The 23,336-nt window shown below is 37.9% G+C and overlaps 2 protein-coding genes and 1 long non-coding RNA gene across 3 annotated transcripts; all 3 read right to left on the bottom strand.

Moving 5' to 3' along the window:
- Positions 1–414: 414 nt before the first annotated feature.
- On the bottom strand, positions 415–6,370 carry LOC133708345 (autophagy-related protein 11). Its single transcript, XM_062133802.1, has 5 exons — positions 5,398–6,370; positions 3,050–4,718; positions 1,701–1,918; positions 1,281–1,494; positions 415–1,094 (listed from the first exon to the last, which is right to left on the bottom strand). The coding sequence occupies exons 1-5, from the start codon at positions 6,339–6,341 to the stop codon at positions 708–710; spliced, it is 3,432 nt and encodes a 1,143-aa protein (XP_061989786.1). The 5' UTR covers positions 6,342–6,370; the 3' UTR covers positions 415–707.
- Positions 6,371–8,382: 2,012 nt separating this feature from the next.
- LOC133711585 (uncharacterized) lies at positions 8,383–13,173 on the bottom strand. Its single transcript, XM_062137689.1, has 4 exons — positions 12,757–13,173; positions 12,479–12,662; positions 9,869–11,206; positions 8,383–8,792 (listed from the first exon to the last, which is right to left on the bottom strand). Exons 1-4 carry the CDS (start codon positions 13,171–13,173, stop codon positions 8,383–8,385), a joined length of 2,349 nt encoding a protein of 782 aa, XP_061993673.1.
- Positions 13,174–22,317: 9,144 nt separating this feature from the next.
- On the bottom strand, positions 22,318–23,230 carry LOC133708939 (uncharacterized). The gene is made up of 5 exons (XR_009846118.1): positions 23,155–23,230; positions 22,957–23,048; positions 22,729–22,775; positions 22,542–22,615; positions 22,318–22,438 (listed from the first exon to the last, which is right to left on the bottom strand). It is a non-coding gene; the product is annotated as an uncharacterized LOC133708939 (long non-coding RNA).
- Between the last annotated feature and the right edge of the window lie 106 nt (positions 23,231–23,336).

Raw genomic sequence — 23,336 nt, 5'->3', positions numbered from 1 at the left:
AAGTTTTGTCATTCATAAAATTAGAAAAAGTTTGTTTTTCATGATCCAGACGCTAACCCAAGTGGAAGCAACTATAAAAAAGTAAGTGAAAGGTGCTTCACCTCTACACAGTTTATCTAAAAAATAAAAAAATAAAAAGGCCTATGATACAATTTACTTGGCATTGCTCGTGCCAAAGCTCCAGCATCTGAATTAAAACTGCAATGTGTCTTGATCGTTTTAATGTTAAGGCTAGAAAAGTAGGCTATAATCGAAGAGCTTGCAATAAAATGGTTCTAAAGCTACCAAATTCCCTGAAGCAATGTATTGCTTAAATTCTGAAAAACCCTTTTTGTATGGTGTTGTGCCCCAAAGAAAACCAAAGAAATCGTGCAAGCTTCATATTTTGTTTGACCCAGAAAGAAAAACATCATATCAAAAGGAAGAATGTACGTTTTATTACCCGGGCTGAACTAATGAGCATAGCTCCAGTAGGCATCTACCGATCATAAGCTGAATAATATTTACATTGTTTACAACTTTATAGAGATTATATACACGAGGACAACAGGGGAAGCGAAGATAATTCTATTGGGATCATCAGCTGTACAGAATAGAGATGAAGTTCCAAATTCCCAAAAAACGAAAAGGAATGTAACTGTTAAATGTAATGTTTATATATGTACACTTGAAATTCTTCCATCACGTCAATCTGCCTAAAACAGGGATCAGGAAGGAGGTGGTGAATGAATGGTATCAGGTAACATGGCTACTGTCACTACGAAGTATTCACAGCCAATAGGGAGACCATATGGGTTTGATCCTGAATTCAAGGCCAACCGGTCAGTCCCTGTGTCAGATGTTAGCTCATGCTCAAGCCGAATTGAAATAGGAGCCGATGGCTTCACAGTCTGGCGTTCAATATGCACAATTTGTCCAACAATGTAGTTAGGTTGACGCGGGAGATGATCTGTAAATAAGGCAACAGATTCAGCAGAGAGATAATAGTTAGAGCAATTTCTATTGATTGCCTCGTAATGCCCAGCAGTGTTGAGAACAAATGCGGCTATCTCATGAACTTCCAAACGGCCAAAAGATATCTTCTCCTTGTTTGCCTGCAGAAAAATTGAAAGTGCAATACCATTTGTTAACAATAGAGCCATACTAAGTTGATCAGATGTGAGTTCAAGGTAAACCATGTAAATCAAAGGTTTTATCCCCTTCAATGTAACCAATTGTGCTTTATATTTTACATTTCTTATTCTTTTAAGAAAATTACTCCAATTAAAATAATAAGTTACCTGTTTCTCGAGTTGATGCTTTGTGTACAATGTTTTAACCAGATCTTTCTTCTCTTCCAATTCTTTTCTAAGTTGTTCATTTGCCGCTTCAACCTTCGGATACTTGTCAAGCAGTTCTTCACGGTGCCTTGACAAGAAACCAACTCTATCTGCGAGGACCCTGATACACTTCCGAAACTCAAGAGTACCATCATCTTCATTGTCATTGATAGAGCTGAAACATAACAAAGCCGAAACAGCTAATATTCATGAGACAGAAGTTCAAAATATTCTTATAATTACCTTCAGTTATTCTAAATGCAAATGACTGCTAAACCTTCAGGAGGCAGAGAAAGGTCGGATGATATGTACTGTTGGATAAAGCATTACTGAAAATAATAGAATTTGTTAAAGGGAAATACTTGTGCATGGCAAACTTACTTTCCCAGAGATTGTGCTAAACTGCGCAAAGACTCAACAAAACCAGTCATTCCCTGGGCATTAACACAGCTCCGAAGCCTTTCAAAAAGGCCACGCATTTTCACAGCAGATGCTCGCAGTGCACTGTACTCTGAGGCCCTACGATCAGCAGCACAAAGATGGGTTTGAGCTTCCTCTCTTGCTTCATGCAAACAGTTCTCCAAGTGAGCACAATTCATCTGGTAAGTACAAAAATAAATACATAATCAGAACATAAAGGATGTCATCAAGTAATACGCACAAGTTGTGAATTATGTGTAGTTGGTTAACAGAAGCATCAATAACTCAATCAGACATTGGGGCAGGCATTCATCCAATCAGAGAGAACAGACGAAATTGATGATTTCACCAACCAAGACAATATATTGAGGGATATCTATGGCCAAATTACGAAACAAACATTGTATCCGACCCCTCTGCTAAGTCAGCTACTGTTGCATTTCTGTCAAGTTTGAGTCTTCAAGAGGACCTCATATTATTAAGTTTTTGAATACGTACAATGTTCCATCAGACAAGGTAATGTCATGGTATAAAACGTCTTGCAGTAATGTCATGTTTCTTCTCTGGAAACTAGAGGCCATTTGCTATAACTACTCTACCAAATTTTACTGGATAAACGTATACGATAAATGAGAAAGAGTTCATGTATTTACCTCCCAAGAGTCTCAGACTCCAAATACTGGTTATAGGTTAAAATATTCTCTCTATTTATTTTCCCTTGTAAAACCCTTTAAAACCTATTTCAAATCAACAGATACATTATATGAAAATATGAATATCTATGATCAATCAACCCTTTCATCACCCTAGATACTCTGAGGTTGAATACATATGCATAATTGTAAGATCCTCTTTGTGGCCAAAAAAGCACAGGTAACATAATCTAGCACTTTCAAGTTCTAACTTGTAATTTAACAGGTGCATAGCATAATATGTTGGAAAGTAAAAATAGCTACTAGGTTGGTTAACATTCAGGGTGACTTACAGAGTTGGTCAATGGTATTAAATGGCACTATATTAAAAGAAGAACCAAGATAAAAGACACAGGTAACTTGTATGTCTCAACTGTAGCTCAATCATACTAGAAATGTCATCAAAACCAATCGGTCAAGAAAACAAAAAATCCTTAGAACTCCAAAATCACAAGAATGTAACCACGTACGAATAAAGGGGAAGAAGCCGTGACATCCAACCAAACATGCTTAACTACAGAGTATGTTTCAAACACAGAGTGGGAAGGGGCAAGAGAAAGGGAGATTGAAATTGCAAAGGAAGAAATGAAGAGTAGTCAGATGTACAGGTTGCAATACCTGAGATTCATCAAGGAGCTTCCTATTTGTGTCCAATTCCCTCTTATGCATGGCAACAACCTCCATAGAAGCTTTAAGCTTGACCTCTGTTTCGTTCAACTGGTTTGACTTGTTTGCAAGTAGAGTTTCCAATTCCAACAACAGCTCACTACTGACCTTGGTGCCAAAGCCTGGGTCAGCTGCTGTTTCGCAAGGAGACACATTCAGATGTTCAGGCATGCTTTCAGCAGTAGAACTGTGTGTCAGTGACATGCCCAGCTGCCCCACCATTTTTTCTTTGCCATCTTTACCACTGACTAGCAGATCTTCACGATTTAGCTCTTGCATTGATGAATCCATTTGATGATTATGTACTGCAGAAGAGTCCATCATATTTTCATCAGCCCCATCTCGCATTTTATCAGCTTGTGCATTGAAAAGACCCAATTTGGCATCCAAAGAATTTGAGATGCAGGAAACCTCATCCATGGGCTCAGAATTAGATAAGCAAGGCATGCGGGCATCTCCTCTACCTAAGACTTCTTGCTTGCAGTTATCAACCTTATCAGACAAAAGGGCAAAATCAGAGGCATCCTTATCATTTGAAAGCTTCTGACCTTGCAAGTACTGATCAGATAGTCTCTGTTCCAATTCTTGAATGCGTTTCTCATACGAAAGACACTGCAGCTGCTTCGTCCTAAGCATAGATTGCAAATGCTTTCCATACTCATCTTTCAGGTGCAAGGCTTCAGCTGTTTTCTCTGCAGCATCCTTCAATAAATTATCCATTTTACTGTCATCCAATGATTCAAAGTCTACTTCAGGCCAGAATGAACAAATCACAGCTATTGCAGAAGCCAGTTCAGCTTTCAATTTTGCATTCTCAACTTCCATCTTACTAGTTCCAGCAATCTCTACCAATTCACAGCCTTCAATTAGCTCCTCAGATTTCTCAAGGCTCAATGTAAGCTCCTCAGCCTCTGCTGATTGACTGCTTTCATTAGACATAGAATATGAACCTCTAAAAGAACCCTTAGAAGACAGTCCTGCCAAGTAATCAGGTGCATAACGGTCCAGGTCTGAAATGTCAACATCAAGCAAACCAGTATCAAAAGGAGCTATATTGACATCACACTGATTGGGGGTATCATATAAACCCATAGATGCTAATACATCCCTGGGTATGTATGCACTATGAACTTTCAGAAACTCCTCCCGTCTCCTGACCTCAGCCTCCCTCTTTGTTGCAAGCCTCTCAGCTAACTGTCCAGCCATGCCCATGTAGAGCTTTAGGGAAGCCCTTCTTCTTACTATTTCTGCTAGGCAGGCTCTATATGCTGGGCCAATCCCGCGAACCAACTTTATTTCAAAAAACAAATCATCCTGGCGCATCATTGCCTCTCTAAAAACAGGAAACTGTAGCTTTGCATCTTTGATGATATAAGAGATATATGTTATCTTTTGCATATAATTATGAAGAAACATGTTCATTTCATTCTTTTTATCCTTGCAAAATTCAAGTAGCTTGGAAATTTTATTATCACAAGCCTGCATCCTAGGCAGGTGATTTTTGTCATGGACATCATACATAGGGCCCAAGGCTGAAACCGCATCATGAGGACGAAGTGAGGAAGACAACTGGGAAGACAAGCAATCATCCACAAGTTTCTTGACGGTATTTACATCTTTGCTGCATAGATGAGAATCGTTAACCACATTAACGACATTCTAAAATACAAGTTCATCAGTTCAAGGCAGGGATTTAATATTTAACTTCAGTAGCCAAATTAAAGATGCAAATGTCATTCAAACTTTCACGTAATTGAAGTAGTCAACCCCACCAAACTACTATAAGCTTTGTCCCAAACACAATCTTTTAAGTAATGTTGGAGGGCTCCAAAAGTTCTGAACATACTCAGGTTTTCAAAGAAATTCAAGCACATATACATACGCAATAATAAACATTTCTGATCCTCGAACAGGACAGTGACTAACAGAAAATATTATGACAATTTATTATCCAGTTTTAACAACAACAAATGTATACCATTCAGTCTGGTTCTGTAAAGAATGATAACAGACAAGTAATGCTCATATGTTAACTTCCAAACTGATTCCAGATTTACCTCCATAAAATGTTATGGACAATACACATGCAGCATAGGACATTAACTGGCATAACTCATTGAACACTGTTGCTGACCACTGTATATTCCCAGAAACATATAGAAATCAAACACAATGGAGGCCCGAAACAATTTATTAATCTCCCAACCATTCATAAAAGGAAACTGGACAGAAACAGACAACTAAAAAGACAATATATTAGATTGATACAATATTTTGGCAATAATTGAAAGGAAACTAACCTCAATGACTGCATTATACTCTTCTGCTCGTTAATATATCGTTGGTGCTCCTTAATTGTCAGTTCCAAATCCCTAATAGGCAGAGATGCCGTGTTAGAAAACAATTCCTCAACTTTCCGCTTCACCTCACCAAACATCTGCTTGAACTGTGAAACCTTATTCTCAAACAGTTTATGGGAATTGGTACAATTCTCCCCCACTTTCCTCAGGTTCTCTTCCTTTACAAAATCCGATAAGAATTTACGGTTGGCAGTTTGTAATGCAGGATGAAGCTTGATGGATCTCAGTTTTTCTACATCCCTCCCCAGATTCACCAAAAGATCAGAATGAATTCGATGTTGATGTGAATATCGCTTCATGAATTCTGTATAGTTCTGGTTTATCATCCTATAGTATTGATCCAAATTACCCTTGGCAACCTCCACCGCCCTCTGTTGAACCTTTTGCTCCCTCAACAGCCTTTCGCAGTTGTCATATTTCACTTGGGTTCGACTGTAAATTGCATGACCCTTGTGGTAATGAAACCTAAATTCCCTTTCATAAGAAGGTAAGGCTTTCAAAGCAGGATCTGAAGCATCGTCCAAAGCATGACGATCGTGTGAAGCCGAGGGTGAACGAGGTTCAGCAATGTCAAGAATATCAACATGCTCAAGCGGAGGCGGGGATGAATTTGTCTGCAGCCTTGCTTTGTTGAATATAAACACTTCCTGTCCATCAGCTGGAAGCTTATAAGCAGAGAGCGGGCGCTGCGGCTCAAGCTTCATATCGGAACACAGAACAAGCTGGTCATTGACATTAATATCAGACACTGATTCGATATACCGCATAACTGCCTCTACCGGTGTGGTTTCTTCACAATCAAGCTCAAATGAGTGCCCATTCTCAGCAACATGAACCAAAAGCTTGCCCTGATGAACCAAGCCTTGGGTGATACTTGAACTCATCTTATCCAAATCTCCTCCACAAGCACCCCAGGCAATGGAATTTCTTCCCCCAAAACGACTTCAATTCAGCCCCTTTCTAAAATATATCTGCACCCAAATGAAAAATCCCCAATTTTTTGAGATAAACCCCCAAATTATCACAAACCCACCGCCAGGTTCGCAAACCTCGACACAATTCTGGGTAATCCTCCTCGTATTCAAACGAAAACACCAACGATTATGATTCACCCAGAACCAGTAGAATTGTATGTATCCAAAAGTAACCACTTCGATCCGTCCAAAACCCTAATCAACACCAGCTGACAATGAAATTTCACAGAAAAGCCCCAAATTTCAAGGACCCACCACCACAGTAATCTGCGACGTGCAACCCCAAATCCCTAGAGACGGTTTCTCAAAAACCCTCACAGAAAACAAGTGAAAAAAGCGAAAGCAAATCGAGGAAACGATTTTGACACAAAAGGAAGGGCTTGGGCAAGAAAGATAATAATCGAAAGCGATTACGTGAAGAGGAGGAGGAGGCCCTTCAGCACGAGTTTTCCACGAAACCCCTTTCGATATATTTCTTTTGTTTCGTTAAGAGTACAGGGCAGCAGTCTACCGTCTACGTTTTCGCTAGCTTTTCCTTCTTCCACAATTTTAATTTTTGTCTTTCCTTCTTTCTCTCTTCCTCTACAAAACAACGAAGCTTCTGAGGGAAGCAAGCAGACTCTCTCTCCTCTCTGTCTCTCTCTCTACAATAAAAGTTTTCAAAGTACGTACAGAAAGCGAAGCAAGCAGCCCTATATCGCTTAGCGCACCAAATAAATTTGGGAGAAAAAATCAAATATATGGGGGCTTTACCCAGCATTTTCTGTGCAGAAATGGATTTTTTTTTTTTTTCAATATTTGTAAAAATAAACTCTTGTTTAGACCAATAGTCTAAAGTCTATATCTATATCTATAATATTATTAAGAGAAAATGATTTGTTAGCTAAAATCAAAAATTTTGACAGAAATGACCTTAAAAGATTAAAAAACTTTGAAAATTAATTAAATCACAAAGACAATGATGACATTTACAAAATGTATTTTTATTTAAAAAATAAACAAAAAAAGAATCTATAACCCACTTTTCTCTTCCACTATCTTTTTTCTGCAATAACTGTATATTCCGGAAAAAAAAAATATTTGCACATGCAGAGCATGTGTGGAGAAATACTAATTATTATTAAGAGAAGAGAGCTTGCTCTCTAAAATTGAAAATTTTGACGAATATAACCCTCTAATATTAAAAAAATTCAGAAACTGAAATAACCAACAAGGATAATAATGTCAATTGAAGAAAATAAAAAGAAATTAAATTCCTTAAAATAAAATAAATAGTAGTTATTGTTATAGGAAACTACTTTTGTTAAGAAACTACCAACTTCCTTACCAAAAAAAAAAAAAAAACACTCACACGCATAGAGTGTGGGCACATGCTAGTTATCCTTAACTAGCCTTCCTGCACGCGCAACCCGCTCAAGCGCGTGAGTTTAGTTTGTTTTTCGGAGCTTATTATGTTTTAATATTAATAAGCTGCTATTTATTTAAAAATGGTTTGAAGATTAATGTTTTTGCAGCAACTATTTTGAGGTAGAATTTCTGTATTTTATTTAAGGAAATCTCGACGGTGCGAGAAATTTTTTATTAATAATGAAACGAATTAGTACACTTAGTCAGGGGTGGGGGGGGGGGGGGGGGGGGACATAGAAGAGCCTTGACCCTCGCTAGAAATTCAAATTAGAAAAAGAAACAACCCTCTTAATCCTACACGAACTGAGACTACAAATGTAATACTGATACTTAACGAATAAACAACAGTTACAATAACATAAACTAACGAATGCGATTTATAAAGTAATGAATAACAGTAGAAAATATTGTCACCCAAATAGGTGGCTTGGCTGATGTACATGTTACCCACGGTGTCCTGAGTTTAAATATAGAGTTTTTTCAGCACAATAAAAACTACCTTTGTAAATTAACAATAACATTATACTTACTTTGTAAGATCGCATTAACCGGAAGGAAGTAAAATCTCTTTATACACAACATTTATTGTGAACACCCCTTCTTCGCCCTCGAATGAGCCTTTCTTGACCAAAACTTTGGTGGTAGCCTCTGAAACCCCTCTTGATAAAGCTACGTATAATTGTCCATGACTGAACACATGATCAGGAAGGTAAATACCCACATTTGGTATTGTCTGTCCTTGTGATTTGTTGATAGTAAGGGTAAAACTCAACTTTAGTTCAGATCCACGGCAAGTCAATCGTGTACCATTGCACAACCCCATCTTAGGGTCAATGTTTCTCAAAAGCATAATGGGAGCACCTTTTTTTATAGTTAACTGATGTGGGGGCATACCAGAAGGTGAAATGGAATTTAAGAATTCTTGTTGGTACATATTTCTGGTGTCATCCTCAACTGAGTTGAAAGAGTACATAATGCGTTCAGGCCCTGGAAATAGCTTTATAATCATCTCTGTTTGGGCCCAAAATGAGCATTTTGGCCTGACAAGGCACGTCTTGGAGAAATTGAGCCAATGTCAGTGGCTCAAGCTATATATTGTCGACAAGTTCGAAATATATATTTAGAGGCTAAATAAAGCCTACTATGGAAGCATGAAAAGTCAACTATAGCACATTTTCCTACTTCGGCTAGGAGAAACCGAGCTAAACAGAAGGAGCGGCCGCCTGACCAAATGAACTCTAAATGAGCTGAAACTCTTCAGATCCATTCTAGACAGCCCAAGGATAATTTCATATGAAGAAATCGAAGGTTGAATCTGAGTTCTTAGTGGAGATAAAAATTGAAGGATAAGGGAGCAGAAAATGACTTAAACCTAACAAATTCCATTAAGTACGTGTTTAAGTATTCAAACCTAACATTCCATTAAATGTTTAAGTGCTAAAACCTAACCCATTATGAGTTGTTTAAAGCCAAATAGTGTTGCTTGGTAGCCTATATATAGAGGCTACAACAAGTATGGACAAACCAATTCATTCATCAAAACATCTCTAAGATGATCTAAGTTCTCTCTAGAGCAACCTCTCTAAGAGCAACTCCTCTCCTTCTCTTTCTCTTACCGGTGATCACACTCCTAGTCCCAGTCTTCTCAAAAGCCGACTTTCAGTGCCACCAAACCCTCTGTCAACGTACTTCGTTCCTAGTCTCCTCGGGAGCCGATTGTAGTACCACGACCACAACGGTTACGAAACCAGCCAAGCAAGGGTAACGCCCTCGCAAACCAGTCAAGCTAAAGTCACGCTTTAGCAAGTTCTCTCTACTTCCCAGTGGTTCTCGCTCTGCTCCATCTACAACATCGAGTATCGATTGTGATTTTCAAGAAACTCAGCAAAAGTCCTCGCCACGAGGCATAAAGAATCCCACGACAAGGTTGGTGCTCTCCTCGTCTACAATCGCTTGATAGAAGTCAGGTCAAGGGACACCCCCGATGACCGCACCCGAACGGTGCTGGCACACCCGCGCAGAAAAGAGACTGTTAACATTTTTGCAACAACGTTGGAGCCAAACAATCTCATTAAGTACGTCAACATCATCATTCTTCGGAGTGATTATTGCCCTTTCAACCATGTACGCTGCATCATTTACATGAGATTCCAAATTAGGAAAAACTTCATTAACTAATTGGTTGATTGACTCTTCACCCTCCCATGGTATGACCATACATGACGGTAATTGTATCATGTCTTCAATCACAGATGGTTGTTCTCCATTACCAACATTAAGTAAAAACTCCGAGAACTTTGGATCATTGATGGATCTCATATTTTGTCGCAAATGAAGAATCGTCACATCTTTCCAAAATGATGCATTAACCAGACTGGCTTGGACCATCTCGGACCTTGTACCTTTATGGACAACGGGCAGAACTTGTCTGAAATCCCCCCAAAAAAGAATCACTTTGCCTCCAAATGGCAAATCAACACCTGTTATGTCTTTTAAAGTTCGATCAAGAGTTTCAAATGCAAATCTATGCATCATTGGTGCCTCATCACAAATAATCGCTGATGATCTTCGTATCAACTCTGCTAAATTAGATTGTTTACTAATGGAGCATGTAGAAGATGCATTAAGATTGAGTGGAATTTTAAACTTGGAGTGTGCCGTTCTCCCACCAGGCATTATTGTTGCTGCTATTCCAGAAGTTGTTGTTGCAAGTACAATATGATCATTACTTCTCAAGGTTGCTAAAAGTGCACGATATAAGTATGTTTTTCCAGTCCCTCCTGGACCATCGACAAACAATATGGCATTGTCTTTGCACTCAATAGCTGATATTATTGTGTTGTATGCAAATGTCTGATCCTCATTCAAGTGATGAACTGCATCGCGGTCTTCTTGAGGAATAATAATTGAAACTTCATCTTGTATTAGCCTAGGCATTGACGACTCTTCACCATAATCTTCAATCATTTCTGGAAAATCATAATCACAAACAGATTTACTATGTTGAACCAGCAATCCATTTAAGTCTCGTAAAAGTCTGTTTGTGATACGTGCACTGACTGCGGTGCTTGAAGAAGCATAATCTTCTATCATAAATTGATAAAATTCATCCCATAAACTTCGTACCCCATGAGGCTCACAATAAACTGAGATAGTGATAAATAATCTCCTTAAAGATGAAGGCATACGTATGCTTGAAGCCTCATGTAAACATTGTCGAATACTGTCATCGTCTTCTAATAGACCTCGTTGTTCAACTGCTTTCTTAAATGTTGGTTGCAAGATGTCATCTACTGTCCTTAAATCCTCGTATGATGTAGGTCCTCTAACATGGTTCAGAAGAACACGTAAGTAGAACTTCTCTCCTTCTGAAGGAGATACCGTATATATTCTACAAATTACTTTTTAGTTAGTCTGCCTTTCTTCCCAAGTCTTATGTTTGCCAACCCATCTGAATCTTTCAGGAAACTCTCGATATAAGTATTGGCGCGCACCTTAATAATACATGTTCTTAGTAAAAAACTCTGTGAGCATCGTCATTGAGTTTCTATCATTTGCGAGAACATCTGTTACCCTTTCATTGACATTAAAGAAAACATTATGTCTATCTGGAAGATGAATTTGCAGTCGTTCCACTGAAGGAAACATACGATTCACTACAAATTTGAATATTCTCCACAAAGCCTCCGGTGCACAGACCCATCTTGCATCAACAAAATTTCTTATTTCACATTCATTAGCTTCCGGTCGAATTTCAAATGTTACTCTATCTGGACCTTTGTAGACATATTTGTATAAATACTTAACACTTTTAATGCTGCAACAAACTTCGACATTGATATGACAATCATATTTTGCGAGTAGCCAAGGGTTGTACGGAATAAGCCAACTGTTATCTACTTGTCTGTTTTCATTGAAATCAGATTCCGCATTTGGGTGAATATCTCGCCTACGGTAAATGGGATAAGAGTCATTCCCTTGAAATGTGTTAGCTGAAAAGGGCTTAGGATAACATTGTTTACAACTGCCACGCTTCATACATGGGGCATTTCACTTATGTACTCCACATGGACCATGTTGATTGTGCCTCAATACTGCATTGTACAACTCCGGCTCTTCATCTTTACATGGTATTTCAGCTCAAACAATTTTGTCATAATCATCCAGGTTATTCAACTTATCATCATCATTTAACATGAGAAGCATATGATCATGTGGGAGACCACGTTTTTGAAATTCGTTGACATAAACATGTGCAACAACAGTACCCAATACCCCTTTTTTGATAACATCTTCCTTCAACTCTTCAAATTTGGCGCGAAAAATCCGGGTACATAAATCTGGGCGATCTTGTGTTACTTGACCCGGTAATAACTCTGCCTTTATTTCTTCCCAATTTGGGTTGCATGTCATTGGGAGGAAAATATCTGGCTTCCCGTACTTTTGGACCAAAGTCATTGCATCTTGGTATCTTTAGTGCATATCATGTGGACTACCAATAAATGAGGATGGCAAAATTGTCCTGCGACCAATGTTACCTGTTTTGGTATTATAGAGTGGGGTTAAATAGCTTTTTTTTTTGAAGTATACTTAAATTAACATTGAAGTTTACAATTATATAACAATAATAAAGTTCATACCTGCATTGTTCTCACCAGCATTTAGTGAGTCTTGGAGTCCATTATAAAATTCACGTCGCAGGGTATCTTGATTATTACGAATCCATCTCAGCTTTTGTGTTTCAATTTTCACATAATTATCGACAACATATTGTTGCAACAGGCGGCCTCCTCGAAGTAAAATTGATTCATCATGTGGACGAATCTAAAATCATAAAATTTACCAATTAACACGATGTTCAAAATAATGCATTATATATATTTATTCAAAATAAGAGGATGAAGAATAGTTTATTAACCTGCAAAATATATGCGTAATAGTCACGACACGTCAATTTTTTACCATCATTATTCCGACTATTCACATCCCATCCATAGGTGCCATATGGTAAAAGCAACGGATACTGTAAAGGATCATAGTAGCCCGCACAATCTTGGACATTTAAAAGTTGACCCTGCCTTGTCTGTACCACAATATCACGACCTTTTAGATTTTCTGCATCATCTGCACCCACTATTACTGCAGCAACTTGAGACTTTGAAGACAAACTATACTGACGTTGGTTTGCAGGTTGCTCTCTAATGATGAGTCTGCAAGTTTCCAAATCTTCGCGTTGTACTAGGTGATGAAGTGTCCGCACAAATGGATTATGTCGATTCAAGATCTCTTGTATAGTTTCAACCACATCTCTATGCAATGATTCATTCTCTAACATACGATTTTGTACCTCATGGTCTGTGTCATATATATACAATTGTAGAAATCTTGGTCTGTTATCCTCATTTGGTAGAAGAGTTCCTATCTTATGATATATGGATCCTTGAGCACGAAAAGTGAATGTGCCACCACCAGTGGCTAGATTTTGGTCGACATGCACACCATTGATGTGAATGAAAATACATGGTTATAGGCATGAATATTCTGCCTAAAATGGGCACCTCTTGGAGTTTCCACAGAAAATAGCTCGGCCATTTCTGGAGGAGATTGAACTGGAGGAATTACAGTTTTCCCATTCAAACAACACATATTGATTATACGCATTTATATGCGTGTAATTATATCTAAAACACTATAAATAAGCTAATCCTCAAGTCAATTATTATGTAATTAATCTATTTTTTTATTTATTTTGTAGAAATAAGCGGAGTTGCGGAAACCGGACAAAATGATGTGGAATTGTGCAAATTCGGAATTTTCGACAAAAGGACGAAACTATCGATGCGGTCAACTATGGTCAAAGCCAACAAATAGAACAAGAAAATAAAAATAAGAGGAAGCAGAAAGAAATAAGGTGAGGAGAAGTGGCTGTTTGATTAATTGATGATTAATTAATCAAATTAGTAAGCCAATGCATGGCTTGGTTAGTAGGCGCACGAGTTGATTATTCAAATGAATTCCAAAAGGCCTTCTTGCTTTATTAACCTTCAGCCACGCCTCTTCTCTTACCTTTCTCTCTCTTGACCGGTGAAAAGATGACACGTGGCAACCCTATTCTCATCACTCTAGCCGAATGATTGCAGCCTCATATATATATGTTCTCTTTATCTTGAAGAAGGGGGAGACCAACAGATCGCCGCACAGCAACTTTGGGGAGGGTTGCTGCCCTCTCCCTCCTTCCCTTCCATTTCTCTTATTTTGTTTAGTTTTCTTTTGGGTATTCATAGAATTTCTCACACAAGCTTCAAGGATTCATCAAAGGCCTCTACCTCTACAAGATTCAAGACTTGGGTAATTGTGGGAGTTGTAATTCAAGACTAGTCATGCTAGCTTTTTAGCTATTTGTGATTAATCTTGTTTTCTCTTACACTTCTATACTCTTTTCCCTTTGAATTTTGTATCTTTGATGTTCATAATTATGGGTTGTGAGTAATTTTCTTGTTGGTGGTTAGGGTTGTGTCCCTAACCCAAATTTTATGTAAAAGATGTTTAATTTAATGTAATGATGCAATTTTCATATGATGGATGCTTATATCAATTATTGTTGGGTTGAAATATATGTCTAGGAGCCTAGTCAACTCTAGGGTGTGTATTTTGAGCATGTCTAGGACGGAGTTAGAGGCTTGACCCCCTCTAATTCCTAAGCTAGAAACCTTCAATTTCGTATTCGAAGGGTTATAAGCATGGTGATTTACACCCGTTGCGTGATTGCGCGGGCGGATCGCTTAGTAGTCTAATTCCTCGATCTCTAGGCCTCTTGATGTGAATTAGGGACCCTTGAACCGGCTCTAATTTATGTCAAGTGAGTTCCTACGACCCTTGAACCGGAGTAGGAATACCATGAAAAGGAATTTCGGTCTTTGAGCCTTGAACCGCCTTGGATACGACTACCGCCAAAGTAGGAAATTTGCATATACATTACATTAGCTTCCAACACATGAGATTTGGTGAAGGAACCTCCCTAGCACCCGACATTCCCATCTATTTGGTTTACACTTTTATTAATTTCTTTGCATTTTTATTAATTGCTTTACATTTCATTACTTTTTGTTAACCTAAAATCAACTCTCAAAATATTGAATTTCTACCTCATTGTAAATAGTCATCACTAGGCTTTTAGTTTTGATTAGGCTTGGGTGAAAACCAAAGCCGAGCATTGCTAAGGCTTGGTGCCTTAGAATAACATTTTTATTTATTTTATTTTTCTTTTCTTTGTTTGCTAAGTGTCTTTATTTCCGATTACCCAAGGATTGTGGGTTAGCCACTAATCCCCGTGGTACGATAAACTTTGGGCATAATATTTCCTATCTTGACAATGATACGTACGCTTGCGTAAATGTGTATCCAAGTCAATGACGCCGTTGCCGGGGAATTAGGGTTTAATATCCTTAATCCCTTGGTAAATCGGTTCTAGGTCACTTTGGCATATTTTTGTTTCTTTGTTATCACAAAAAAAAAAAAATGTTATTCTAATTAGTTGTTATGTTTTGTGTGCTTAGTTTTCTATTTTCTTTTTAATTGTTGGTTACTAATCTCACTCTTGGGAATCCATAGGTACTTATATTTAATATCACTTTGAACTGTGGATCGATGGAGCTATGAATGGGATGATCCTAGGGGATATGAACAACAAAGTGTCTATAGTGAAGGTTATCAAGAATGGAATCCCTATGCCAAAAGTCCTATGCCTTGTTACAACCAACCTTGTGCTTTGTGTAATTCTCCGTGACATTCACCTTTTGAGTGTTCTTTGAGATTTGAGTATCCAGATTTTATGCGAGAGTATGAGTACAAAATGGGGATGTATCAAGAGCCATTTGGACCCGAAGCATATCCTCATGAGCAAGCTTTTGAGTCTAGGAAGCCATCACTTGAAGAACAACTAGCTCAATTGGAAGCCTCTAATGCTCAATTGCAAGCCTCTCAAGCTCAATGTCTAGCCTCCCAAGCTCGATTGCATGCTAAATTGGAAGCCTTCAATGCTCAATTGCAAGCTTCTCAAGAAACTACTTCACATTCCAATGAGCAACTTGAACCTAGTCTTGCACAAGAGCCACCATTCACCATTTGTCATGAGCAAGATTCTTTCTTTGATCAAGTGGAGCCCAATTCAAGAGAAGGAGTATATTTTGAGCATCATGAGCAAGAGTTGCCTCTTCAAGATCGAGAGAGTGATGTTCATGTACAAGAAAGTGTGCTTGGTTATGGAAATTTTGAAGCAAGTGGGTTGAGAGACTACACTTCGGAGGAACCGGTGCAAGTTTGGAAATCTAATCTTCACAATGAAGAAGAGAAATATGAAGATGATTCCAAAGAAGAGGATAGCTTGTTTAGTGAGGAGGATGTGGAGCTTGAAGACTTACACCATGATCCCTTAATTGTTGAGGCCGATATTCTCAAGGAGGAAGAGAGTCTTTCAATGCCTTGTGATGATGAAGGAATTGAAGAGCCAAGGACTTTCTCTCCTCCCACATCCACAGAGATCCATCATGAGCTTCCCAAGGTGGAGAGTAGAACGTTGAGCACTTATGTACTTAATGAGAAGATTGAGCTTAAGGTACTTTTACCTCTCAATCCACCGTTTAGTGATCAATGTTTCTACAATGAGGAGATGGATTGGAAAGGAAGTGAAGCACTTGCACTCACTATTTCCCATGACTCTCAAGAGTTTCTACCACCTATTGTTCCTAAGACCATTATTTCTACATCACTTGAGAAGGAGATGCAAGGTTGGCTTCTAGAGGAAAAATAGAGAAGAGGAGGAAGATTAAGAAGCTACACTTTTGGTCATCTATTGGAATCTTCATGGATAGCTCTTGGTCTTGCCTCTATGACATGTCAAGGAGTCCCTTAGCCCCTAACAATAGGGTGGTCGCACTTGAGAAGTATCCACCTTGACAAAGATCTCATTCTATATGGACCGGCAATGAAGTCCTTAAACAAAGCGCTCGCTAGGGAGGCCACCCTAGCACATCATCAGTAGTATTTCTTCCTTGAGTAGTTTCTTTTTGTAGTGAATAAAGACTTTTAATCATTTTTGGGAGGATGAGAGGTGACCGGAGTTGGAAATGCGAAGGAGAATTAATTTGGTCGTGAGCAGTTTCTGTCCAGAAAATTCAGTTGACTTTGGGTGACTATAGCTTCCACTATACATGCTATTTTGAGCTGAAATTTTCTGGACCTATTTTTATATATGTCTACTGTCTTGTTCCAAAATTTTAACCACTTTCAGTCACTGGAGATCTAGTTATGTAATGGTCAAGGCATGAAGGTCAGAACAGAGACAGGTACTATACAGTGACTTTGAGAAGCCATATCCTCTACATATCAAGCAATTTGGAGCTAAAATTTCTCAGAGGTGTATCTTCATATGTCCTCTATACGGTGGTACAACAGTTTTTGATCTAAACCTTCCTAGCTTCGGATATTGTGTTCCAAGTGACAGAGGTCAGAAACAGGGCACAGCAGAAACTGCAGAACACAACAGTGAGTTTGGAGGCCAACGATTTTTGACTCAGGATTTATTTTTCAGTGAAATTTTAATCGAAGGTAGCTTCATGAGTCTAGTTTCATATCTATTTTGTCTCACCCTCTTTGCACCTCTGGAGCTTCAGATAATGCAGTTTTGGTGACTGAGGGTCAGCAGAAAACTTCATGACAGATTGGCAATTTTGACCAGCTTTGGTTTTCATCTCAGTTGAAGATAGGTGACTCACTTTATATGGATAGAAATCTCTCCAAGTCTACTTTCCATTACAAGTGGTCTCACTTATTTATCTCTTTCTGAGTTTGAGATATGGGCATTTGAAGACATAAAGGTCATTGCTGGAAGTTTTCTGCACTCACTAGTTTTGTTCACTCGGGTTGATTGGACTTCTTTGCACTTCATTTCATCTTTGAAGAATAATCTATGGGCAGTTGTGAGGTGTGTTGGATGTGCTCAAGGCCATGTGCTTAATGGAGGACTCTATTCCTTATTTTTTGGTGGCCTATTGGTGACGCGTTGCTCTTTGGACACTATATTTCTCAATGGAGTCGATCTTACATGAGCACCTAGAGCTATTATGGAGCATATGTTGAGGAAGTCAAGGCCTTGTGCCTTGAGGTTGGTGTCTCATATTTGTCTTCTCCGAAGGTCGTGAGCAATGGAGGTCTACAAAGGGGGTTTTCCGTATCTTTTCTCCGCATTTAGATTTTCATTTTCATAGTTAGTTTTTGTGTCTTCGCCCAGACTTCACTCGCATCCAACATGGATTTAGCTTTCGAGCTCACTTGACAACATTGAGGACAATGTTGGTTTTAAGTGTGGGGGTGAGGGCTCGAGTGCCTATGAAAAAAAAAATTATTTTTTAGATTAGCTTTTTGTAATTATATTTAGTGGTTAATGCCTTTTCCAACCCCAATGACGAGCCGTGGACTTAACTTGTTGTGATTGTGGATAGATTGAGCATGATCTAGGACTTTGAATTTGTTTTGTGATTAAGTGTATATGTGATCTATGCTTGACTATATGTGTGCACATAGCCTATGGTTAGGTTGGTTTATCATAATTAGAGAAGCATATAGATTATTCGATTAACTTGCATGCCTTATTTGTGAGCTTTTGAGCCTAATATCTATAGTGTATGCATTGTTCATTCACTTATTCTTTCATGTGTGTACAATTTCATGACATTGCGTATCTAGAACTTGCTTGAGACCTCTCGAGGCTACTTTTAGCTTGCCACATGATAGAAAGGATGGAGGCATTAGGACTATATACCACCATGGCCAAAGAAACAAATGCCCAAAAATATTTACCACTAGATTGCCACTTTGAGCCTATTTATATCTTTAGCCTTTTTATTCATTTGCACCACAAATTCCTACCTAGCCTATACACTCATATCCTACCCTTCCATGGTAGTTGGTGAAGCGATTCGAGAGAATGATGTTATGTTTGAGTGCTTCAAAAGAAAGAAAAAGTCAAAAGTGTGAGGTTACAAAAGAATAAGTGTGGGGGTGAGTGATTTGTATAGAAAAGAAAGTTCTAAAAAAAAAAAAAAAAAAAGTATTACGTAGAAAAAAAAAAAAAAGGAAAGAAGACATTGTGAAAATAAAAAGAAAGTTAAAAAAAAAAAAAAAAAAATAGCTAGAATTATTTTTGCTTATAGTATAGTGTAGTGTGGGTTGTACATTGGGTTTAGAGTAAGTGAGTTAGCATTTGAAAGCAAAAGTCTAAGATCTCTACAAGAGAGAGTTGCTTCACCGATTTCCATGGACTTTGTCTTTCTCTATCTTTCATTTCTATTAGCCACTTACCCTTAGTCCCATTACAACCGAATAAAAGACCTCTTAATCTTGAATGTTGTGGGTTACCTAGCGGAGATGAGATCGAAGAGCAAGCATATGGCAGCGCGTGTTATGAAATTGCTTTTGAGTGAAACACATATAGCCCCTAAACACTTGAGTGGTAATATTTAGTGAACCTTTGTGAGTTTAGTGGGTTATATCGGGTCTTCTATATACCTATTTGATTGTGGTGGATTGATTTGACACATGGTCAACACATGCATATACTTTAACATTTCTCACATGTGCATCTTAATTGCCTTACAAATTCAAAAATCTTATGTTGTGCTTTGTCAACCTCATGGTCATATACATAATTAGTTCTCCGAGGGTTATGATTGGAAAGGCTAATACTACACTATCTTTATATTTGTGAGTTATTTATATTTCATTTAGTTTGCTTGAGGACAAACAAAGTTCAAGTGTGGGGGTGTGATTATACGCATTTATATGCGTGTAATTATATCTAAAACACTATAAATAAGCTAATCCTCAAGTCAATTATTATGTAATTAATCTATTTTTTTATTTATTTTGTAGAAATAAGCGGAGTTGCGGAAACCGGACAAAATGATGTGGAATTGTGCAAATTCGGAATTTTCGACAAAAGGACGAAACTGTCGATGCGGTCAACTATGGTCAAAGCCAACAAATAGAACAAGAAAATAAAAATAAGAGGAAGCAGAAAGAAATAAAGTGAGGAGAAGTGGCTGTTTGATTAATTGATGATTAATTAATCAAATTAGTAAGCCAATGCATGGCTTGGTTAGTAGGCGCACGAGTTGATTATTCAAATGAATTCCAAAAGGCCTTCTTGCTTTATTAACCTTCAGCCACGCCTCTTCTCTTACCTTTCTCTCTCTTGACCGGTGAAAAGATGACACGTGGCAACCCTATTCTCATCACTCTAGCCGAATGATTGCAGCCTCATATATATATGTTCTCTTTATCTTGGAGAAGGGGGAGACCAACAGATCGCCGCACAGCAACTTTGGGGAGGGCTGCTGCCCTCTCCCTCCTTCCCTTCCATTTCTCTTATTTTGTTTAGTTTTCTTTTGGGTATTCATAGAATTTCTCACACAAGCTTCAAGGATTCATCAAAGGCCCCTACCTCTACAAGATTCAAGACTTGGGTAATTGTGGGAGTTGTAATTCAAGACTAGTCATGCTAGCTTTTTAGCTATTTGTGATTAATCTTGTTTTCTCCTACACTTCTATACTCTTTTCCCTTTGAATTTTGTATCTTTGATGTTCATAATTATGGGTTGTGAGTAATTTTCTTGTTGGTGGTTAGGGTTGTGTCCCTAACCCAAATTTTATGTAAAAGATGTTTAATTTAATGTAATGATGCAATTTTCATATGATGGATGCTTATATCAATTATTGTTGGGTTGAAATATATGTCTAGGAGCCTAGTCAACTCTAGGGTGTGTATTTTGAGCATGTCTAGGACGGAGTTAGAGGCTTGACCCCCTCTAATTCCTAAGCTAGAAACCTTCAATTTCGTATTCGAAGGGTTATAAGCATGGTGATTTACACCCGTTGCATGATTGCGCGGGCGGATCGCTTAGTAGTCTAATTCCTCGATCTCTAGGCCTCTTGATGTGAATTAGGGACCCTTGAACCGGCTCTAATTTATGTCAAGTGAGTTCCTACGACCCTTGAACAAGAGTAGGAATACCATGAAAGGGAATTTCGGTCTTTGAGCCTTGAACCGCCTTGGATACGACTACCGCCAAAGTAGGAAATTTGCATATACATTACATTAGCTTCCAACACATGAGATTTGGTGAAGGAACCTCCCTAGCACCCGACATTCCCATCTATTTGGTTTACACTTTTATTAATTTCTTTGCATTTTTATTAATTGCTTTACATTTCATTACTTTTTGTTAACCTAAAATCAACTCTCAAAATATTGAATTTCTACCTCATTGTAAATAGTCATCACTAGGCTTTTAGTTTTGATTAGGCTTGGGTGAAAACCAAAGCCGAGCATTGCTAAGGCTTGGTGCCTTAGAATAACATTTTTATTTATTTTATTTTTCTTTTCTTTGTTTGCTAAGTGTCTTTATTTCCGATTACCCAAGGATTGTGGGTTAGCCACTAATCCCCGTGGTACGATAAACTTTGGGCATAATATTTCCCTATCTTGACAATGATACGTACGCTTGCGTAAATGTGTATTCAAGTCACATATCTTTGCTCTCGTGATGGAACAGGCGGGCATGACAATGTGGACATATTTTTGGTGCAAGTAAATGATGCTTTGTGACTCCAATGTTCTCATGAAAATTCCGAGCACAATTATGAGGTCTGCGACCTCTAGCTTTGAGACATACTTGGACAACACCACTATTATAGGGCATGTTATTTTGAGGAATGACATTTTCAGAAGTTCCTGTTAAAAAAAATAAAAATAAAAATAAAAAATCAATGTCAATAATTGTGCTAGTTACTAAAAAAAAATTATATTTATGAATATATTGATGTTTTAAATTTGTTACCTTCATTAAGTACTATGTGATCTTCATTATTCGCATCATTTTGGTTAACTCCACTATTAGACATTTGCGGTCTATTTGACCGTGCTAGTTGCCTTATATGACTTAAGCGCATTATGAGATTTCCAGAGGTTCTTGTTACTGAAAAAAAAAAATCAATAATTGTGCTTGCTACTTAAACAATACTGAAGATTACATTGATGTTTGCCATTTGTTATCTTCATTGACTGCTATGTGATCACCATTGTTTATATCATTTTGATTAGCACCATTACCAGGCACTTGGGACCTATTTGACCGGCCATTGCTTCTACTTGATTTGCTACACTTGTGTTGTCAATTTGATGTTGTCTCTGATAATTGGCACGTCTTCGGGCTAAATTTTGTTCTCGTTGTGAAGAACTCAATAATTGTCGCCTCTCTCTTTGACGATTATTTCTATGCTGCCTTTCAGCCTCCAATGCATGAAGCTGGGTGTGTCCCTGCACCGTACACCCGCGTTAATATAAAAAAGAGAACAAATTCAATTTAAAAATTTTTCTCATCAATTGTTTTCCTGTAATGAAATGAATGCAAATCTACCTGGTCTTCATTGGGTGTGTAAGAGTGTGATGAAACAGATTGTGAACTCATTGATTGTGTCGTCTCTCTCTGGGGATTATTTCTACTTTGCCTTTCTGCCTCTCGTGAATGAAGATGGTTAGGTCCCTATATAGTAAACCACATTAAGCCAAAAAAATTATTTGGAAAAAATGGTTCCTATCAATTATTAGACTATTTATCAAAGGAAGCAAGTATAATGCTAAGCTACCTGGTCTTCATCAGGCGTGTGAAAGCGTGATGAAGAAACCTGGCCCATAATAATCTGTAAAAGATGAAAGCCAACTAAATCAACATGATTACTAAGCATGCCAAAAGAGAATTAACCGAAAAAGAAAAAGAAAAAAAGAGAGGTAAAGTCTAAATAAGAAAAGAATAAGAAAGATCAAAGATTATACCTTTGACCTTCTACTGGTTAGGAAGCTCAGGAAGTATTCTCTACAATCTGTTTACAGAACAATGAAAGATTATCTGTATGATATATCATGCATTTAAGACATTTTCATACAGTAATGACGATACTAACTCTAAATCTAAATGTTCATTGCCTTATTGTTAGAGTACACAACCAAACTTGAAAGAAAATTGAAAATAAAACAATAGATGCTATCAGATATGTAACTCACCAGATTACAACTTCAGTTTCATAATTTTGAGAAGTGTACGCTATATTCTTCTCTCTGATGCTATCAGATGTGATGCGTTCTGTCAAACCAACCTGCCAATTTCAGAAGAGGTACTATTACATCAGTAAAATAATAAACACAGAACATCAACTCAATTGAGCAATTGAAAGACTTTACGAAACAATTCTGGGACTCAACCTCTTTGCGGGATGTGTGCAACCTCCTGACAACTAAATGTACGTCAATTACATAACATCATGGAATGCAGGCACTGCAAAAGTATAAATAAAATAAGAAAAATCCTTAGTGAACCCTAGAGCCAAAGAGAGATAGGTAATAAAGACAGTGAAGACACTGTCTTCGGGATGTACAAAAACCAC

Source organism: Rosa rugosa, chromosome 5 (assembly GCF_958449725.1).
Source record: "Rosa rugosa chromosome 5, drRosRugo1.1, whole genome shotgun sequence".
Classification (NCBI taxonomy): domain Eukaryota; kingdom Viridiplantae; phylum Streptophyta; class Magnoliopsida; order Rosales; family Rosaceae; genus Rosa; species Rosa rugosa.
This window is presented reverse-complemented; position numbering and strand designations above follow the sequence as displayed.

Coding starts and splice junctions, on each gene's coding strand:
- LOC133711585 (XM_062137689.1), bottom strand. CDS start 13,173: ATGTTAGAGAATGAATCATTGCATAGAGATGTGGTTGAAACTATACAA. Junction 11,207..12,478: donor TGCTGGTGAGAACAATGCAG/GTATGAACTTTA, acceptor TATCTCCTTCAG/AAGGAGAGAAGTTCTACTTA. Junction 8,793..9,868: donor TTGTTGCAAAAATGTTAACA/GTCTCTTTTCTG, acceptor CTTTCAACTCAG/TTGAGGATGACACCAGAAAT.
- LOC133708345 (XM_062133802.1), bottom strand. CDS start 6,341: ATGAGTTCAAGTATCACCCAAGGCTTGGTTCATCAGGGCAAGCTTTTG. Junction 4,719..5,397: donor AGTATAATGCAGTCATTGAG/GTTAGTTTCCTT, acceptor TCATCTATGCAG/CAAAGATGTAAATACCGTCA. Junction 1,095..1,280: donor AGCATCAACTCGAGAAACAG/GTAACTTATTAT, acceptor ATTTTTCTGCAG/GCAAACAAGGAGAAGATATC.